This window comes from Spizellomyces punctatus (genome assembly GCF_000182565.1).
Source record: "Spizellomyces punctatus DAOM BR117 chromosome Unknown supercont1.25, whole genome shotgun sequence".
Lineage (NCBI taxonomy): Eukaryota > Fungi > Chytridiomycota > Chytridiomycetes > Spizellomycetales > Spizellomycetaceae > Spizellomyces > Spizellomyces punctatus.
The window spans coordinates 62,619-80,776 of record NW_015971561.1 but is presented as its reverse complement, the minus strand read 5'-3'; the positions used below and the strand labels follow the sequence as shown (position 1 = coordinate 80,776).

Sequence of the window (18,158 nt, the reverse complement as noted above, 5' to 3'; positions counted from 1 at the left end):
AGCTTTGCAATAGCGTGTTTTGCGGCCGTTTCCATTTGGGCGTCATCTCCCAGCGACACCCCCAAAACGAAAACGTGTTTCTCCCAGTGGATGATGGCGGGATTTCAAGAGACTCGGCGCGTTCTCTTTACCGCCCAAAGAAAATATGTAATTTCCGCAAAACGCTTCCGCGGCAAAGAGGCGTCCGGCGGTACTTTCCGATTCCGATTTCAACCCACGATCAAAACACATTCTGCACACCTACACTTTGATGAAAAGAAACCAGATGGCCCAATCATATTGTTCACAGAAGGAAGGTGTTCAAACTAAAAAGTTTCGAAAAATATGGGCCGAAGGCCAGTTGGAAATCGATGGCAGCACAATGATTGAAAACGCTTCCGTTGCGAAGCTGAAGCACTCAATTTCCCCATTTTGCGCAGTTTGCGTGATTTGCCGACTAGTTCTTTCGCAGCCAAGAGACGACCGCGGAGCTGAACAACGATCGGTAGACGGAAAAGATCAAGAGTTTCTTTTATAAGTGTATGATGCCGCGCCTCATCACTTTGATAGTCGCTGGATACTCAGAATGAGCCGGATTCGCTCGCAGTCGGAAGAAATTCTTGTCGATGACGACTCGGATTCATCGCTAGAACTGAGAAATGAACACGTCCTGGTGACAGGCGGAGCCGGATACATTGGCTCTCACACGGTCCTTCGACTGCTGCAGGTACTCTATTGGCGTTCATATGTCATTATCGATCTCCCTGGACACTTATGGAATTGACGACGTTTACAGCAAGGCTACAAAGTCTCAGTTATAGACAATCTAACCAATTCCTCTCAAGAGTCACTTCGGCGAGTCGCTGCCGTCGCTTCTTCCACTGTCTACTTTTATCATGGCGATCTCCGTGACTTTGCTTTTCTCGATCGTGTGTTTAGCTCGCAGAGCTTTTGGGGCGTCATCCATTTTGCCGCACTAAAATCCGCGCCAGAATCAGTAGCAAAGCCGCTTGACTATTACGATGTGAATGTCGGTGGTACCTTGTCACTGCTGCAGGCAATGGTAAAGCATGGTGTTAGTCGACTCGTGTTCTCTTCCACCGCTGCCGTTTATGGCACCCCCCGCTCGGGGATTGACGTTATACCGGAGACACACGAAACTCATCCTGCAAACCCATACGGCCGCACAAAGCTTGCGACAGAGTACATGATTCGTGATGTTGTGGAAGCCTACCCAAACTTTGGAGCCGTTCTGCTGCGATACTTTAATCCGGTTGGCGCTCACGAGAGTGGCATTATCGGTGAAGATCCCAAGGGAAAACCTGGAAATCTTATGCCGTTCGTGTTACAAGTGGCTGCTGCCACGCGCGGTCATTTGGACGTGACGGGTACCGATTGGCCAACCCACGATGGCTCCGGAGTCCGTGACTTTATTCATGTTGTAGATCTTGCGGATGGTCACATAGCGGCGCTTGAGCACGCAGACAAGATAGCTCGATGTGAGGGCAGTTGCGATATATTCAATATGGGAACGGGAAAAGGTACATCGGTTCTGGACATGATCCATGAAATGGAAAGGGTGACTGGACGGTCCATACCATGGAAGGCGTCTCAGCGGAGGCCAGGAGACGTCGCCCGAGTTGTAGCGGACCCAACAAGTGCCCAGCAGATTTTAAACTGGTCTGCAAGAAAATCGCTGAAACACATGTGCCAAGACGCATGGAGATGGGTCCAAACCAATCCTTCCGGCTATCACCCTGCAGACGCAGTAAAGACGCAGAAGAAAGTACGCGATGTTCGGTTGGGGTTAACAGCCTGAAATTCTACTGATTGAACTGTGACTATTTGTATTATTGATTTTTGTTTTTAATGGAGGAGGCTTAGTCGCGCGCTTTAGCAATAATTAATTAATTGATTAGTCATCTTAATACCATGGATTTGCAGGACTGGTACATGTAATAACTTAGTTTTACGGATCCTGGTAATCGATTACGTGCAATTATGCAATTTGGGTTACACAAATACTTCGTTTGAATCGATATAATTCATTGTTAACAAACATATCCGCAATAATACGGATGCAAGATGCATCCGCCGAGTTGCTATAAGACGGGTCCACGCCAGACAGGCTAATCATGAACATTAAGTGGCCGTATTGCGGATTTACGCCAAATTTCCCCCAAAGCGCTTCTTGTCGATGACAAAGTCATAGGTATCACCGTGAGCAAGATATACAATTTGGGTCTCAGGGTCTGTAGCTAGTCCGCTGTCCAGGGCCGCCCTTTTAAAATCTTCCAAGTCGGATTTGAAGACATCTGTAAAGAAACTCCAATGAACGCGGCTACACTTGCAAAAGGTGTGATAACTAAAATGATTTTACCGTAATCATTGTAATGAATGGGAATAGCTGTCTTGGGACGAATAAGCCGGATGCATTCCACACCCTCAAGTTATCAAAACAACGTTAAGCGCTACTTCCGAGCGAAGAATAGACTGCCGTCCCTCGACTCACCTGCTTGGCATCCATGGTCACGATAAAGGTACCCAAAATCGTCGTTCCGCCAAGATGAAAGAGTCCCAGATCAATTTTTGGATAGCGTTTGGGGATGTCCTGGGAGCCACTTTCCATATTAATATTCCGGTCTCTCACCGCAATTCCCAAAAATTTGACACAACCTTGAGATCATCATGCATGAGAGTATCACCAGATATGTACATTTTGAAGACTCCTTTGTCGACCAATTCGCCAATTTTCTCCAAATCTAACTCTGCCTCATGTTCTTCGTGGCTTGCCACAAAGGTAAGCACGGTACCCATAGTGTCAGGGAGTGCAAATCCAAGGCCCGTTGGCGCATGCTAGAAGCGTAGAGCATGTCACAAATATTACTTATTAAATGTATCTTTGTGCGCGAACCTACCTTGGCCGGCATGGCTGTGACAACAATCTTTGCGTCGCCCTTGGCCACCAAAGCGCTCTCCCACCTCTCCAAGGGAAACACGGACATGAATCCTATTTTAGCCAGTTCCTTTGCAGCTTCAGACGTGGTAATGATGGGAATCGACTTTTCCAGATCCTTTTGGACGAGTTTATCAAAGTGATCTAAGAGATAAAAGAGATGATATTTAACTGCAATATGAATATGGAGGGCTTCACGACTGAAGTTAATGTACCCTCATGAAAATGGGACAATACTGAAAACTCCGTGTTATTTGTAGTTAGTGTAGATACCTGTGTACGGCAGATGTAGCGGGCAGCGTACCTATTGCGTCAATGGGAGGAATGTCTTCTAAATTGATTGCCGGGTTCGTAACCCGCTGCAGACATACATATATTACTGGCCACCAAGCTCATTCATTGTACTGCGGCGCATACCTGAGCTGTAATCCCCGGCCCAAGATGCACATGATCACCTGGATATATCACGTAAGACAGCTGATTCGTATGAATTTGCTGCAATGATCTCGACCACCTTGGTGCAAAAAGTTGGGATCCGTCATCAAGGTCAGACCTGCCCACTTTATAATGCATGTCGCTGTTCCAACGAAAAAGATTGACCCGCTGACAAACTTTTCCGCGTCTTCTGAACGAGAAAGACGAGGGGAAGAATCCTTCGTGGTCGGTTCCAAATGAAGGCGGTGCACGAAGATGGCGTTGGGATCAAGTTCAACTGGCATAGCTTTTGTTTGTCGATATTGTCGGCAGTCTGTTGATACAAAAACGCTTTGGCATAAGTGTGGGGGGTCAAATGCTCAGATCTGCTGTGGGAGGTGGATGACGTAACAAGTGTGACAGTCAAGCGTGTGCAGGGTTCAAGTCGATCATGGAGAAACCGCGCTTCCCCAAGCCCATTCTGATCGCCGCCAATGCCTGACATGCATACGACTGTCAAGTCCTTTAGAAACCTTCCGTACACTGACAGCGATGACCCGAAGCAGAAACTAGACCTATTTGTGCCAGTGAGAGAAGAGCCATGTCAGGAAGAATCGCCTATCATCGTCTACATTCACGGAGGCGCATGGCGCACCGGAGACAAGGTCAGGGAACCCGACAGACGATTGTCGTTGGTAACGCAAAGCTGTGCTCCTCGTTGCTCATACCACCTTCTCTCCCTAGTCTGAGTACGAGTTTCTCGGAGAATATTTTGCTTCCCGCGATTTCCCTACGGCGGTCTTGTCGTATCGTCTTTCAACAAAAACGCCCACTTCCGTACGGCATCCAACACATGTACAGGATTGCGCAGATGCGATACACTGGTTATATACCCAGAGCGCTGCTTACCTTGGCTATCGACCGTCATCCATATATCTGATCGGTCACTCAGCAGGTGGTCAAATCACCGGGCTGCTGACCCTGGATCCGTCCTGGTTGGAAAATTTGGGTGGTATCAGCTTGTGGGAGGCTGTCAAAGGCGTAGTTGGTGTCGAAGGAATATATGATATCCCAAAACTCGTGGAAGTGTGGCCGACATATGTGGATTTCATTCAGATGGCTTTCGCCGAGGATACAGATACATGGAGACGAGCATCTCCTCAGTACTATGCTCTGGAGGACAGGAAATTACCGCCTTATCTGGTAGTACATAGCCCCGAGGATGAGCTGATTGAAGTCGCACATTCAGAGAGATATTTCAAGCATTTAGAAACTATGGGTGCAAGGGTACTCTTGAATACGGAAGTTAGAGGAAAGCATTTTGAAATGCTTAGAGAGAAGGCATTTTTTGACATCGTCATCAACTTTATAAACGAATCGCAGCTAGCGAAGGGATCAGCAGTAGAATAGATCAGGCTTTGCGAACCTCTCAAGGTAGCCAAAGGTTGTCTACTGATCTACACTCGACGAGGAAGGAGGGCAGCATTAGAGAATAAACGTGTTTATTTCTCTGCAAATGCTATGATGTCGATGAGCTGGAAGTTTCTACACAGCCTGCGGTTGTTTCTTGGCATTTTTCTAGTGCTATCCGCAGTATCTCGACAAATCGATGCACTTCCGTGAAAGTATTGTACAGCGGGGTCGGTGCAACCCGGATAACATCAGGTTTGCGTTCGTCTACCACCACTCCCTTGTTCTCTAGTTCCTCCAAGACTTTTAGCATCAGGCCTGGGCGGAACAATAGACTCAATTGGCACCCTCGTTGTGCAGGATCGCCTGGCGTGAGAATCGTGAACCCGGGAATGCCTTCTAGCAGCGCTTCAAGATATCCAGTTAACAGAACGGATTTGGCTCGAAGGTCTTCCATCGATGTCCGTGAAAATACTTCTAAGGAACCAAGGAGGCTGACAGTCGCGAGGACATTCGGATTAGATACACGGTACACGTTTGCGCCTTGAATGGGTCGAAAGACATTGTCCATTAGGAACTTTTTTGTGGGGTCAGTACCCCACCAACCTGTCAATCTATGTGGGAGACTCTGAATTCAGTAATGCGCAGCACAGGGTGAACGCCCAATTTTGCTATCGTACCGCGGAAGATCTGATACTGCGTGCTTTTCATGTACGAAAGCACCCCCTTAAATCGCCGAGTGGTCAGTGTCAGCAGACGTTGGCCCAATGCGACGTAATCTCGCACCTATTCCACCAGGTCCAGCATTCAGATATTTGTAAGTGCACTGGAAAAACATTGCTGGTGAGGGATAATGCAATCAAAATATAAATGCAACGAAACGGAATGCTATGGCTACGAACCCAGCAAGCAAAATCCACGCCCCAGTCGTGTAATCTCAAAGGGACGTTGCCAACAGCATGGGCCAAATCATAACCAACCACACACCCCTGATTTTCATTAGCTCATTCGGTTCAGGAGGAGATTCAAGTTAAGGTGTTGCTACCCACCTTTTCTCTTGCAGCCACTGCTATTTTCTCCAATTCAAAGAACTGTCCTGTGTAGTACTGTACACCACTAAATAGAACGAGAGCAATCTGATCGCCATTGCGCGCAATACACTCCAAAATATCCTCCGTTTGTATCGTATGTTCACCAGTCCTTGGACCAAGTTGAATGATGGCATCCGCTGGGTCATAACCGTGGAAACGCACTTGCGACTCGACCGCGTACTACACATGCCACGGTTCCGCAAACTGATAAGTGTACTGCACGCAGAGATTTGCAACGATGGGAGCTCACTAAGAGATAACTTACATAGTCTGATGGAAAGGCGTGTTCTTCAATAAGGATCTTATAGCGATCATTCGTCGGTCGGTAGAATGACATCATTAAAAAATGAAGATTGACTGTAAGACTGTTCATGATTGCGACTTCTTCCTTTTTAGCTCCTATGGTACGGCTTAGGTGGAAGACACGGCGACAGTAAGAGGACGCAAGAACACATACCGACGATGCGTCCAGTTTCTTCAATCACATGATCGTCAATGGACACCCATGGCCGATCGTGCGAGTGTTTAAAGTGACCAACTACACCCCTTGAAGAAAGCAGACCAATGGCACAAGCCCATTTAACTTGTGCTCTCAAAGATGTTGAAGTGCTGATGAATTCGTTTCATGACTTACGATCGCGCCCAAACGTCCAGTTCTTCTTCGACCAGCTTGCGTGTACCGAGGGGCTGCAGACCCAAGGAGTTTCCACAAAAGTAAATGGCGCTTTCCTCACAATCCGTAGTGTTAACTACACTTAGTAAAACGAACTGTGATAAGTGCAGGGCCTTGCTCAACATGGTTGCGACATGACCAGACCTTCATGTCCCAGGACGTCTTTTTGCTTGGGAATCGCAAACTTTGCCCTAAAATGTTTCAAAGGGTCCCGACCATCCATAATAGCCGCAAATTCGCTGCTGTCAAGAGGGACCTCGAGTTCTCGGCTGAGAACTTCGTAGTACTTTCTCCCTGGTGACAGTATGGTACAGATCGGTCAGGACGATGAGCTGTCATTCCAAGTCACCCAAGTAAGACGGTTGCAATCTTTCCAGGTTCACTCACCAGTAAGGTGGAGACTCATCTGCTTGGGATACATGTTGACAATCTCGTCTGATCGGAAGTATAATTTATGCCAATCCTATTTGAGGTGGTCGCTGACAAGTGGCGATCAGGAGTAATGATACGTGATCTCGATTACGTAATGCCCAAGAGTTGTGATCACTCTCAAATTGAACTGGATGCTTCTACTGGCATGTCGTTGGTTGTGATTCAAGACCTTAGCGGGGGTATGCCTTGAGTGTCGAAAGTTCGGTCTACCCCTACACAGCTAAACCCCCTGAGCAATCAGGAAAAGAAAATGTACCCGTGCGAGCCGAATGGCACGATGCAGATGGTATTCAGTCAAATGCGTCACCTTCCCCACCGTTCCGTGCTTTCCAGGTATACAATTTACTGCAACTACATCTTTGACGCTTAGCTTACCCCCTTTTTAGTACATAACCCGTAACCTTATTCCACCACAAGCAGCTGAGCCGTTTTATGATGGCTGCACTTGCCAGCATAGCTGCCTGGACATGCCGAGTGCATGCGCCTGCACAACCACTCACGCGCCCGCCTACACGCAGATGGGCTTTCTGAAGCTGGAAACCCCACCTATTTACGAGTGTAATTCAAACTGCACATGCCCACGGACCTGTTCCAACAGGGTCGTGCAACACGGGTTAAAAGCACCATTGTGTGTTTTCAAGCACGATTCGAATAAGGGATGGGGGGTGCGTGCGTTGAGTGTCATACTAGCTGGAGCATTTGTTACAGAGTATGCTGGAGAGGTTATAGGAACGAAAGAGGCAGAGAGAAGGTGGATTGAAATGAAGAAGACTGGATCGTCAAATTACATCCTATGTCTACGAGAATACGGGTGAGACCGACTAGATCTAAAGAGAATCATGACACGTTGCTCAGTATAAGGACTAAGGCCAGATGGGCAAGTATATCGCACAAATATTGATCCGTTAAGGTTTGGTAACGTCGCCCGTTTCATATCGGTATGTTGGTCGCAAACTGGAGCTACTCTACCTTGCGTTACGATATATCCCATTAATTGCTGATGTAACTTTTCTCACAGCACTCCTGCAGTCCCAATCTAGGCATGCACATCGCGCGCATAGATTCCATAGTACCTTCTGCAGCGCTCTTCGTATTACGGGACATCCAGCCGGGCGAAGAACTCACCTTCGATTATGGCGGATCCGCCTCCCTGAATTGGGCAGAGAGCGGCGATGGAGTGATAGAAAATGCCCACGACGGGAGAATAGAATGTCTCTGTGGATCGTCCAATTGTCGCGGATATTTACCATATGATCCGGCACTTTGATCATTCCTGGAATGAGAAGACGGACACGCCGTGATATGCAGATACTGACAGAGTACGTAGTGCATGAGACAAATTCACAACCCGGCTGATCAGCTATACCCGAAGACTAAATAGGGCATCATAGTCCGGCTTGCCCCCTATCCCCTTCTTCCATGTTGGATTGGCATTTGAACAGATTGTACGCGGAATAATTCTTAAAAAGTACGTTCAGACAATCTGACTGAGCGGAATCCATAGTGAAAGATATCAGTAGATTGATGGAACAGTGGGGACAATGTGACTGGGAGCGAAGTAGGTACTTAGCTTTGTAGCTCTGTAGGGACGGGAGTATTGTCAGCCGGAGATCTAATACAGGTTGAGCCTGATGATACAGTCCAGCGCATTTTGTGGTTGCTGTTAAATTTGGAGTCTGCGTTCCTTAAATCAGCGGTCCATCGACAGAGGGCCACAGGGTAAGTATCACGGGAAAACCTACTGTAGCACGTGTACGATGTCAACTGTTGCCTCTTGACAGACGCGCCTTGACTGCCATACAGGAGGTTCCAGGCGCCATGAGGTGATCCTACTATACTACACCAGATGCTGAGTACAGTACGAGAGATGCTGCCACATCTAGACATGGGATGTGATTGCGTTGCTTCGCACTGTTTACGAGGGCTACACTTGAGTTTACGGGGTAGGAGGTAGAATAAATTGTAATCAGATCAAAAAAATGTTAAACAGAAAGTGTACGCCGTAAATGCAAACGTCCGATATCTTGGCAGTATCCCAAGATCTATACTAAACTAGAGTCGCCTAGCTGCTTCAGACTATAGACCATGTTATTTCTTTTCAATTCTGGCAACAAGATCACCCGCATTCAGAGAGTCATTCTGGTTGACCAAGACCTCGGTGACCACACCAGCCTGCGTGGCAGTAACGACCGTTTCCATTTCTGTTACATTGGCAAATGGGGGTGAGAAGATACAACGAAATTGGATCAGGAGAGCGTTGCTTTTTGCACTTACTCATGGCACTCATGACCACCACTGGATCACCTAGTTTCACTTCCGCCCCCGTCTTCACTCGTACCTCTACCACAACTCCACTCATTGGGGCGCTAATCTCACCCTTATCTTTGGGATTCGCTTTGGGGCGTATAGCTTTGCCATTCACACCGGCAGCACTATTGTTCTTCCCTTGTGCTTCATCGTCTGTCACAGCTACCACACGTGCTTCACCATTGAGTAAGAAGAAAATGTCCCGCTTCCCAGTCGCTTCATTTAACGGTCCGATTGCCATCAATTTGATGTACAGAGTCTTCCCTTGTTCCATGTTGAAAGTAAATTCCTCCCCGACCTTCAATGGCCGTAAGAAGAACTGGGTTGGAAGAGTGGAAAGATCGCCGTATTGGTCCCGAACGGTCCGGAATTCATCAAAGACCTACACAAATATTGCCTTTAGCTGCCAGTCCGTAGGAGATGAGCACGACATCCTATACCTTGGGGTACAACGCAGAGCTGATAACATCTTCATCTCTAACCGCACCTTCACCCCAGCGTTCTTCAAGGTCACGTTTCAACTCTGCAAAATCGAGGGGGGACATAGTCGCTCCTGGTCGACCTTCAATCTTTGCAAGTCGCTTGGCTTCCAATATACGACTTCTCAAAGGTTCTGGGAAACCGCCAGGGGGAATTCCTAAGTATCCTTGATAGTACTATCAAGGGCAAAGTAAACGTGAGCGGCAAGCCAACTAGCCTACTTCTAAGGCTAAACCAAGAAATGATTCTACCTCCAGAACGGATTGTGGGAAAGACAGCGTCTCTGCTCGCTCAATGACATCCACTTCGGTAAGCTTTTGAGAAACCTATATGGATAGAGAGCCATCAAAATGACTGAGCCTTTGCGAGTTGAAGCGTGGCCTTGCGTACCATGAACTGGGCAAGATCTCCAACTACTTTAGATGATGGAGTAACTTTAACAATATCGCCGCACAGTCGATTGGCGGCAGCATACGCCTTCTTGATCTCTGCATCGTCACGACCAGGGACAGCGATATGATGAGCTCAATAATAACGGAGACAGAATGTACCATCACTTGCCACTCACCGTTCCAAGATTCGCCGAGCCCCAATTGCTGACTTTGGAATAGCAAGTTGGTGTATTGCCCGCCAGGCATCTCATGAATATACACGCCCGAGTCACCACTCTTGAGACCGGGGTCAAAGCAGGAATACAGGAGACGGATTTGCTCCCAATAACTGTTGAGAGCTTGAGCGTTCTCAAGGGTGATACCGGTGTCGAAATCTGTGCCTTGCAGAGCCCCGATAATGGCGCCCATGGACGGCTGCGACGTGAGGCCAGACATACTGTCGAGGGCGACGTCCACAATATCAGCGCCAGCTTCAAACGCAGCGAGCATGGAGGCGACACCGGTTCCGGCCGTGTCGTGCGTGTGGACGTGAATAACCAGATCAGGGTGCCGTTCACGAATAGCACCAATGAGCAGCTTTGCGGCTCGTGGCTTCAATAGGCCAGCCATGTCCTTGATCCCTAAAATGTGAATTCCATCCTTGACCAAGCGGTCAGTCAAATCGACGTAGTACTCCAAATTATACTTCTTCCGGGAAGGATCCGAGACGTCACCAGTGTAGCTAATCGCTCCTTCGGCGACTCCCCCGGCTTTTACGACTGCATCGATACCGAGCTTCAGGTTTTCCTCATAATTCAACGAATCAAAGACCCGGAAGATGTCAACGCCATGTGCCCGAGCCTTTTTACAAAATTCGTATATCACATTATCTGGGTACGACGTGTAACCAACGGCATTGGCTCCACGCAGGAGCATGCTGAAAGGGATGTTAGGAACCAGAGACCGAAGTGTCATTAAACGGTCCCACGGGTCCTCCCATAGGAAGCGCATTGCAACATCGAAAGTTGCACCCCCCCAGCATTCCAATGCGAATGCATTCTGCAAAGCGTGTGATGTAGTCGTCGCAATGCGTGCCATATCGATTGTTCGCACTCGGGTCGCTAGCAAACTCTGGTGGGCGTCTCGCCACGTTGTGTCCATCAGCAGAGCTCCTCGATGTGCGCGAATGGCTTTACAGAAGCCCTCTGGACCCTGCTCGAGAAGGATGTTGCGCCATCCTTTCTCGAAAGGCTTTGCCGTAACCTCGCGAGGAACATTCGGAAGACTGGGAACTGACACAGGCGCTTCCAATTTGGGGTATCCCACCTGACCTTTTACCCTGCTGCCATTGACTACAAGGTCTCCCAAATAACGCAATAGTTTTTGGCCACGATTCTTTGAAAGACTGCCCTGGAGGAGTTCTGGAGTATCGTCGATAAACGTGGTCCAGATCCTTCCGCCGGTGGCAAACGTATGATGCGTCAAAAGATTGATCAAAAAGGGAATGTTTGTTTTCAGGCCGCGCACTCGAAACTCCACCAATGCTCGCAAGGTCTTCCTTCTCGCGGCATCAAAATCCCGTCCGGTACATGTACATTTGACGAGTAAGGAATCGTAGTGTGGGGTGATGACAGCACCAGAATACCCTGGTCCTCCGTCCAAACGTACACCGTTGCCGGAAGAGGAGCGGTAAACTTCAATTCGCCCTGTGTCGGGTTGAAAGTTACGTGCTGGATCCTCAGTGGTTACACGACACTGAATGGCAAATCCTCGGGTTTGAATAGACTCTTGGGTCAATCCGAGATCAGCCAGACTTTCTCCCAATGCAATTCGTATCTGAGCGGCGACAAGATCAATGCCAGTGATCTCTTCCGTCACAGTGTGCTCCACCTGAATACGAGGGTTGATCTCTACAATGGCAAATGGTAAGTTTCACTAACCAGTACAACCAGAGATGGCTCCAGCGTACCAATAAAGTAATGACGATTCTCCTTATCCACAAGAAATTCGGCTGTACCTGCGTTGCGGTACTTTACCGCATGCGCAAGCTTTACCGCATCATCCAAGATTGCTTGGCGGACTTTGTCCTACATGCGATCTGTCAACACATTGTTGCCCTCTGGAGTTTAACCCACGTGCTCACTCACCGGTAAGTTGAGCGCTGGTCCCATTTCCACAACTTTCTGATGGCGACGCTGAACTGAGCAATCTCTCTCATACAAGTGGATGACATTGCCCCGTCCGTCCGCGAGTAGCTGCACCTCAATGTGGCGTGGTCTTTCTACGAACCGTTCCAAGAAAACGGTCCCGTCTCCGAACGCAGCCAGCGCTTCGGACTTTGCACGTTCAAAGAGCGAGGGAAAAGAGGTGGCGTCCCGCACCACTCGCATGCCTCGCCCACCGCCACCCATTGCAGCCTTGATAATCACAGGGAACCCATATTCCTTGATGAAGGCCTCAGCCTGTGCCAAATTCTCAACTGGGCCGTCCGAACCAGGGACCACTGGTACACCAGCCTTTATGGCTACCACGAGATGCAACCGGTAAGTTGACAGGACGCGAACATCATGTTAAAAGAGTACAGTATACCTAATTCGCGTGCCTTTGTCTTGTCTCCGCAGGCCTGGATGACTTCAGGTGTTGGCCCCACGAACGCTATTCCCGCTCTTTCCACTTTCTCTGCAAACTCTGCGTTCTCAGATAGAAACCCATAACCTGCCATATGACATTTAGGCAGATGTCGCCAACTCATGGACTTGACACGTGACTCCTTACCAGGGTGAATGACCATAACTCGCCTCTCTTTTGCAATTTTGACAATTTCGTCCATTGCCAAGTAAGCACCAACCGGGGTGTACTGGCCAGGTTCTCCGATTTGGTACGATTCATCAGCCTAGTCGAAGCATCGTTGGTTTATCATTTCCATGATAAGGTCAGATGATCCGGTCCAATTACCTTGTAGCGATGCATGCTCAGGCGATCTTCATGGGAGTATACCGAAATGGCTTTGAGACCAAGTTCATGTGCGGCACGAATAACACGAATCGAAATCTCGCCACGATTAGCGACCAACAGAGGGCCGGGTTGACCAGGCGTAATGGCCTCGAGGCCGGGTCCGCCGAAAATGTTTGTCATAGATTGACTATAGTCGGACGACTGGACAAGAACGTCGAGAGACGGCCTTCTTGTTCCAAGCACAAAGGACTCTGTAGAAGGAGGCATCGAGGTTCTGTGCCGTGTCAAACAGGAAAATACAAGATGAGATCACGTCAAATGGGGATGCTTTCTAGCTCTTTGCACATTTGCAACAGAGAATGCCGGGTCGACAGAGGCGATTCTAGCCAGCAAGACGTTCGTCTGCCAGCATAAAGTCGCCCCAACTCAACTGCGTCGCTTGCAAGCTACATGCATGGTCGGCGCTACATACCTTTAGATGAACAGAATACGCGGGCAGCAAAAGGTAAAGTTCAACAAACTCGTTACGGATATGAAAGACTGAAAGCAAGATGCGGAACGTAGGGAGCGACGATGGGGGTAGGCGAGAGGTGAAGAAGGACACGGCAGGACGGAGCGGTATGGGGCAATGGCCGAGCTCCCGGCTAAACCTCCCCCTGACCTAAGCCGACTAAGCGCTTGATGATCAGTGGCACGTGTCATGCGAGGCTTCGGGTATTTTCGGAAGCATGACATCATCACAAGGCTCCGTGGAACCATGATTTAAGCCGTGGTCAGCTGAGAAAGACCCCGCCGTAGAAAAGCAGAGTCAACGAATAAACAAGCGTAGATCCCTCGTTCATGGCGAAACCTGCCAGTATCCGTTGACCCATTCTGCTATGGGTGTGCCATGTATTCCTTTTATATGCTCAAGATCCAACTGGCAAAGCCGGGAGACATTCCGATCTTCCATATCTACAACATGATCATCAATATAAAATATAACAAAAATGATGGAGTATTTACTACTCAAAAGGACGATGAATTGCCATGACGGATAGAATTATAACGATGAACGGCATTATCATTGCATATCTATTTGCTACGATGGGGTATGGTCGACCAGTCGGGCGGTGCATCCCTCACAGACATGATTAGATAAGCTATTAGAAGGGAACGGCAGTGCGGCCACTCACGAAAACTTTTCACGTGCCAAAAACACGTGCCTCCATCGCAAGAGCGACTTTTGACAGTTTTTGACTAGAGCATTTCCATCACGCTTCTCTACCACAAGTTGACATCGCATGGCTCGTATTGCAATTGTTGGAGCAGGGAATGTTGGGCTCTACGTGGGGGTATGTCTCTTGCTGTTGCATTGCTGCCGGTAGGCAGTTGCATCACATTGGTGGAGCGCGGTTGTAACACTTTCTGTACATGTAGGCGTTTTTGCACCTCGCTGGCTGTCAGGTTTGCTGGGTCGGCAGAACCTGGCTCCGGAAAGAACTGGAAGACGCCGGTGCTTTAACCGTTTCCGACTTTTACAATCACACATTTAGCATTCAAGCGGACGAAGTTCAATTTCTGACTGACATATCCGAACTGGTGCAGTCTGAGGAAGAGGTGGTGATAGACTTTTTATTCTTGACGGTCAAGGCCCATGCAACAGAGGAAGCCGTGCAGAGCTTTAAGCATTTGGACGGAAAAGTTGTGGTATGGTCACCAACTTTGTCATCTTCAGACTCTTTTTGTAACCCTACTGCAGGTTGTAACACTTCAAAATGGTATTCAAAATGCGGAAGTGATTCGCAAGCATATGCCAAATACAATGGTTATTACTGGCATGTTTCCCACGAATATTGTCCATCTTCCTGGGGGACACTTTCATCAAGCATCGATTGGACCAATTCACCTGGAGGATGGAGAGGAGGCGTCGACGCTTGCTCAAGTGTTTATTGAGGCTGGTATGCCGACACAACTCACGACAGACATCAAAGGTACCTGGAGGTGAAAATGACATTGGGGAAAGTACTATACGACCGACTTACAATATTGTTGCACGATGCAGGCATCCTGTATGGCAAATTACTGTTAAACCTAATGAATGTGGGTACCCTGAGCCTGAGCAAAGCAATATCGTAGCCCTATGAAAAGACTAATGTGCGTAATGGTTCAGGCTACAAATGCGCTGAGTGGTGTTCCTCTGCGAACGCAACTGGTAAGTTCCCTGCATCAGGTCCGGAGGTGCGGTACTCTAATTCACTCCCCCACTTTCCCAGTCGGATCGATCGCACCGTCTCGTTCTTGCGCGGTGTATTGATGAAGCATTGGCGTGCTATCGTGTGGCCAACATAAAGCCATTATCCTTCTTCACGTTCCCCATGTGGGTTGTACCATATATTCTACGACTTCCGGATTGGATCTTCTTCCAAATTGCCTCCGCAGTATTAGGAATTGATGAGCGGGCAATGTCCTCAATGGTATGTGACGGCGGCGTGCAATATGTGATTCATTCATAGTAATAAGCACTAATGACCGCCTCTGGTAAACAAAAAGTACGACGACCTCTTATTGAAACGTCCGACGGAGATTGCCTACCTTAATGGCGAGATTCTGAAACTTGCGGAAGAGCATGGCGTCAGCACCCCCATGAACAGTGCTATAGACAAAATGATTAGGAAGATTGAGGCTGAGAGGCCGGAGAGACCACCATCGTTCTCCGGAGACGAGTTGTTGGCGATGGCTGAACAGACATGACCGAGGCGATTTCAAGATCAATATTACTGTAGATCTCCTATTTATATGTTTATCTTAATTACCTCATGCGTATATTCTGTAATTTTTCCCCGGTAGAATAATGCTACATATTAGAAATGGAGCCAAAAAACCTCCTCAGAACCCGCACATATGAGGAATAACATGAACATTGATTACAACTAAGCTCTTCCCAACAACAAACATCAGAAAAGGACCTGCAGCAGGCCGTACACTACTTAACAAGATAAAGAGTTTATTGCATTTCCCGCACTCAGAATTTTCTCGATTATCATCATCGCTTAATGGCCGACCTACAAAATCCTCACTCTGGTGGTCCATTCGGCAACAAGGCATCTGCTGGTAAGGTGAACGACTGCCAGCCCCACCACGCTGGAGCACCGACGAACGGACCTGCCGGCGCCGGTGAAACAAGAGGTTCTGCCGCCTGAGGGCTTGTACCCTTGGACTTTGAAAAATCTGTGTCATTTGGTTTTGGTGAATTCGGTTTCTGGTGGCCAGCATTGTTATTGCTGTCGACATTGGTCGGAGAGTGAACGGGTGACGAAGAGGGTGGTGGAGAGGTGGGTGAAATGGTAGGTGATGCAGCGTTTGCGGGTAGGGTAAGCGTTGGCATATTGAGTGGTGTACCAGCGTCCGCCGAGTCGGATATTCGTTGGTCGTTTTCTTGTTCGCCTCGGCCAGCGGGTGCTCGCTCACCCTCCTGCTTTTCTTCTTCAAAATTGGAAGGAGAGATGACAAAACCGTGAGAAGGGAAAGGGAAAAGTTGGTTGGAAAGCAGAGAAAATGAGAACCGTCGAGTATCACCCGGAAACGGCAGCGTCCACGAGAACCGACGATCGGCAGTTGGGTAATATGCTGGGACAACTGTGGTATCCTGATCGTGGTCTTGCGGGGCGTCAGTCATGGTGACATCTTGACTTAGAGAGTGAGGGTGATCTGGGGACGCCTCTTGGGAATGAGTCGGCGCTGAGCTGGAGTTTTCGTGTGAATTAGGCTGGTCATTCTGTATCGAATGATGTTGTTCTTGATGGTGGGCATAGATTTGCATATGACCCATAGGTACTTGACCTTCACTCATCTGATTTTGCATTGCCGGGAGTGGCATTGGCATTCCGCTATAAGGATAGACAACTTGATAACCGTATGGGACCGTGTAGGGCATCATGCCCTGCGCATACATGGCAGATTGTTGCAACATCTGCAGCTGAGCGAGTTGATGCTGTTGTTGCTGCTGTTGCTGTTGCTGTTGCTGCTGCCGGTGCTGTTGATGTTGTTGAACGGATGCAGCAGCGACAACTGGGTCGAAAGACCCTGGGAGGGGTATTTGTGAACTAATCTCTTGTATGTCTTCTGGTGAAAGATTCGCTTCTTCCGGGGACAAGGTGCCTTTCACAAGCATACGAAGCTTTAGCCGTTTCTGGATGTTGGTGCGAAGAGCCGCACGGTTTTCGGGAGTGAGTGACAAATCATTGTGGCCTCCATGAGGATGCCTGCCATCTGCCGACATGGGACTGTTCTTAGGAGACCTGCTTCTGCCTCCTTGTTTCAAAAGACCTTCTAATTCTTCTCGTTGCTGAACCCTTAACTTCAGTCTTTGCCGCAGAGAATATTTGCCTCGGCCATTTTGACCGGATCCGTTTGCATTGTTTGCGTCCTTAGAAAATGCTTTGCCTCCCGTTTTGGCCTTTTTATGCGGAGAAAGCGGGGCTTCGCCATGATGAAGATACGAATGCTCTCCGTTCACATGCTGTTCAGAGATCGCTCCATGTGGTATGTTCATCCCCGGCATTATCATCGGTGCATACATGTACTGTGCGGCCGCCGCAGCCTGTTGGGCCTGGAAATGGGCCGCAACAGCGCCGGGGTCTGCAGCGATTGCTGTAGTCATCGGATCATACATTTGAGTTGTCCACAAATACGGAGATGCTCCATATGGCATCTGCATTGCCGTGGCGTTCCCATCGCTGCTGGTTCGTTTTCGGGCCATATGGGGTGCAGATTGAACGTTGGGTGCGCCGGCCAAAGCAGCAGCGGCTGCTGCCATCTGCATTTGGGCAACTTGAGCGTAGGCGTCCATAACGGACATCCCTGGGACCACTGCCGTCCGCGGCTGGTATGCCTTTAACATGCCTGGAATAAGCTGGCGGAATTGTAACATTGACGGACATCATTACAGATACTCACGTCGTGAATTTCCAGTTTTGGTGCCAGAGGCGTCAGCCTCGTCTGTGCTTTTGCTGCTTCGGTTGCTGTAGCATGTGGCATTACAACTGCTGACTGTATGTGAGTAGCAGGTGTTTTCATATTTTGGCGGACAAGGGCCGTGGGGGCTGGTC

The 18,158-nt window shown here is 48.7% G+C and overlaps 8 protein-coding genes across 10 annotated transcripts; 4 read left to right on the top strand and 4 right to left on the bottom strand.

The window, feature by feature from the left end:
• Positions 1–565: 565 nt before the first annotated feature.
• On the top strand, positions 566–1,798 carry SPPG_08718 (UDP-glucose 4-epimerase; the record flags this gene model as incomplete). The annotated part of the gene is made up of 2 exons (XM_016756873.1): positions 566–706; positions 776–1,798. The coding sequence occupies 2 exons, from the start codon at positions 566–568 to the stop codon at positions 1,796–1,798; spliced, it is 1,164 nt and encodes a 387-aa protein (XP_016603893.1).
• Positions 1,799–1,942: 144 nt separating this feature from the next.
• On the bottom strand, positions 1,943–3,757 carry SPPG_08717 (uncharacterized protein). Its single transcript, XM_016756872.1, has 9 exons — positions 3,450–3,757; positions 3,353–3,390; positions 3,240–3,294; positions 3,151–3,171; positions 2,898–3,079; positions 2,656–2,835; positions 2,492–2,590; positions 2,360–2,423; positions 1,943–2,294 (listed from the first exon to the last, which is right to left on the bottom strand). The coding sequence occupies exons 1-9, from the start codon at positions 3,652–3,654 to the stop codon at positions 2,143–2,145; spliced, it is 996 nt and encodes a 331-aa protein (XP_016603892.1). The 5' UTR covers positions 3,655–3,757; the 3' UTR covers positions 1,943–2,142.
• A 47-nt stretch (positions 3,758–3,804) lies between these two features.
• On the top strand, positions 3,805–4,911 carry SPPG_08716 (uncharacterized protein). The gene is made up of 2 exons (XM_016756871.1): positions 3,805–4,014; positions 4,094–4,911. Exons 1-2 carry the CDS (start codon positions 3,844–3,846, stop codon positions 4,757–4,759), a joined length of 837 nt encoding a protein of 278 aa, XP_016603891.1. The 5' UTR covers positions 3,805–3,843; the 3' UTR covers positions 4,760–4,911.
• On the bottom strand, positions 4,629–7,026 carry SPPG_08715 (kynureninase). The gene is made up of 10 exons (XM_016756870.1): positions 6,911–7,026; positions 6,668–6,817; positions 6,485–6,599; positions 6,308–6,396; positions 6,116–6,249; positions 5,809–6,030; positions 5,662–5,748; positions 5,546–5,585; positions 5,440–5,485; positions 4,629–5,373 (listed from the first exon to the last, which is right to left on the bottom strand). The coding sequence occupies exons 1-10, from the start codon at positions 6,942–6,944 to the stop codon at positions 4,869–4,871; spliced, it is 1,422 nt and encodes a 473-aa protein (XP_016603890.1). The 5' UTR covers positions 6,945–7,026; the 3' UTR covers positions 4,629–4,868.
• Positions 7,027–7,049: 23 nt separating this feature from the next.
• Positions 7,050–8,582, top strand: SPPG_08714 (the record flags this gene model as incomplete). 3 transcript variants are annotated; one of them, XM_016756867.1, is made up of 6 exons in its annotated part: positions 7,050–7,134; positions 7,197–7,288; positions 7,342–7,766; positions 7,824–7,893; positions 7,974–8,274; positions 8,347–8,582. In XM_016756867.1, 5 exons carry the CDS (start codon positions 7,050–7,052, stop codon positions 8,220–8,222), a joined length of 921 nt encoding a protein of 306 aa, XP_016603887.1. In that variant the 3' UTR covers positions 8,223–8,274; positions 8,347–8,582. The 3 variants fall into 3 exon arrangements, with proteins under 3 accessions (XP_016603887.1, XP_016603888.1, XP_016603889.1); XM_016756868.1 differs by having other exon boundaries at positions 8,328–8,582; XM_016756869.1 differs by having other exon boundaries at positions 7,974–8,582.
• A 310-nt stretch (positions 8,583–8,892) lies between these two features.
• Positions 8,893–13,665, bottom strand: SPPG_08713 (pyruvate carboxylase). The gene is made up of 12 exons (XM_016756866.1): positions 13,541–13,665; positions 13,069–13,342; positions 12,889–13,006; positions 12,703–12,828; positions 12,261–12,637; positions 12,083–12,200; positions 10,311–12,023; positions 10,133–10,230; positions 9,994–10,068; positions 9,703–9,918; positions 9,230–9,644; positions 8,893–9,156 (listed from the first exon to the last, which is right to left on the bottom strand). Exons 2-12 carry the CDS (start codon positions 13,333–13,335, stop codon positions 9,044–9,046), a joined length of 3,636 nt encoding a protein of 1,211 aa, XP_016603886.1. The 5' UTR covers positions 13,336–13,342; positions 13,541–13,665; the 3' UTR covers positions 8,893–9,043.
• A 555-nt stretch (positions 13,666–14,220) lies between these two features.
• SPPG_08712 (2-dehydropantoate 2-reductase) lies at positions 14,221–16,042 on the top strand. The gene is made up of 7 exons (XM_016756865.1): positions 14,221–14,402; positions 14,488–14,757; positions 14,810–15,041; positions 15,113–15,150; positions 15,221–15,262; positions 15,324–15,524; positions 15,601–16,042. The coding sequence occupies exons 1-7, from the start codon at positions 14,352–14,354 to the stop codon at positions 15,799–15,801; spliced, it is 1,035 nt and encodes a 344-aa protein (XP_016603885.1). The 5' UTR covers positions 14,221–14,351; the 3' UTR covers positions 15,802–16,042.
• SPPG_08711 (uncharacterized protein) lies at positions 15,807–17,950 on the bottom strand (the record flags this gene model as incomplete). Its single annotated transcript, XM_016756864.1, has 1 exon — positions 15,807–17,950. The coding sequence occupies one exon, from the start codon at positions 17,948–17,950 to the stop codon at positions 16,124–16,126; it is 1,827 nt and encodes a 608-aa protein (XP_016603884.1). The 3' UTR covers positions 15,807–16,123.
• Positions 17,951–18,158: the final 208 nt, after the last annotated feature.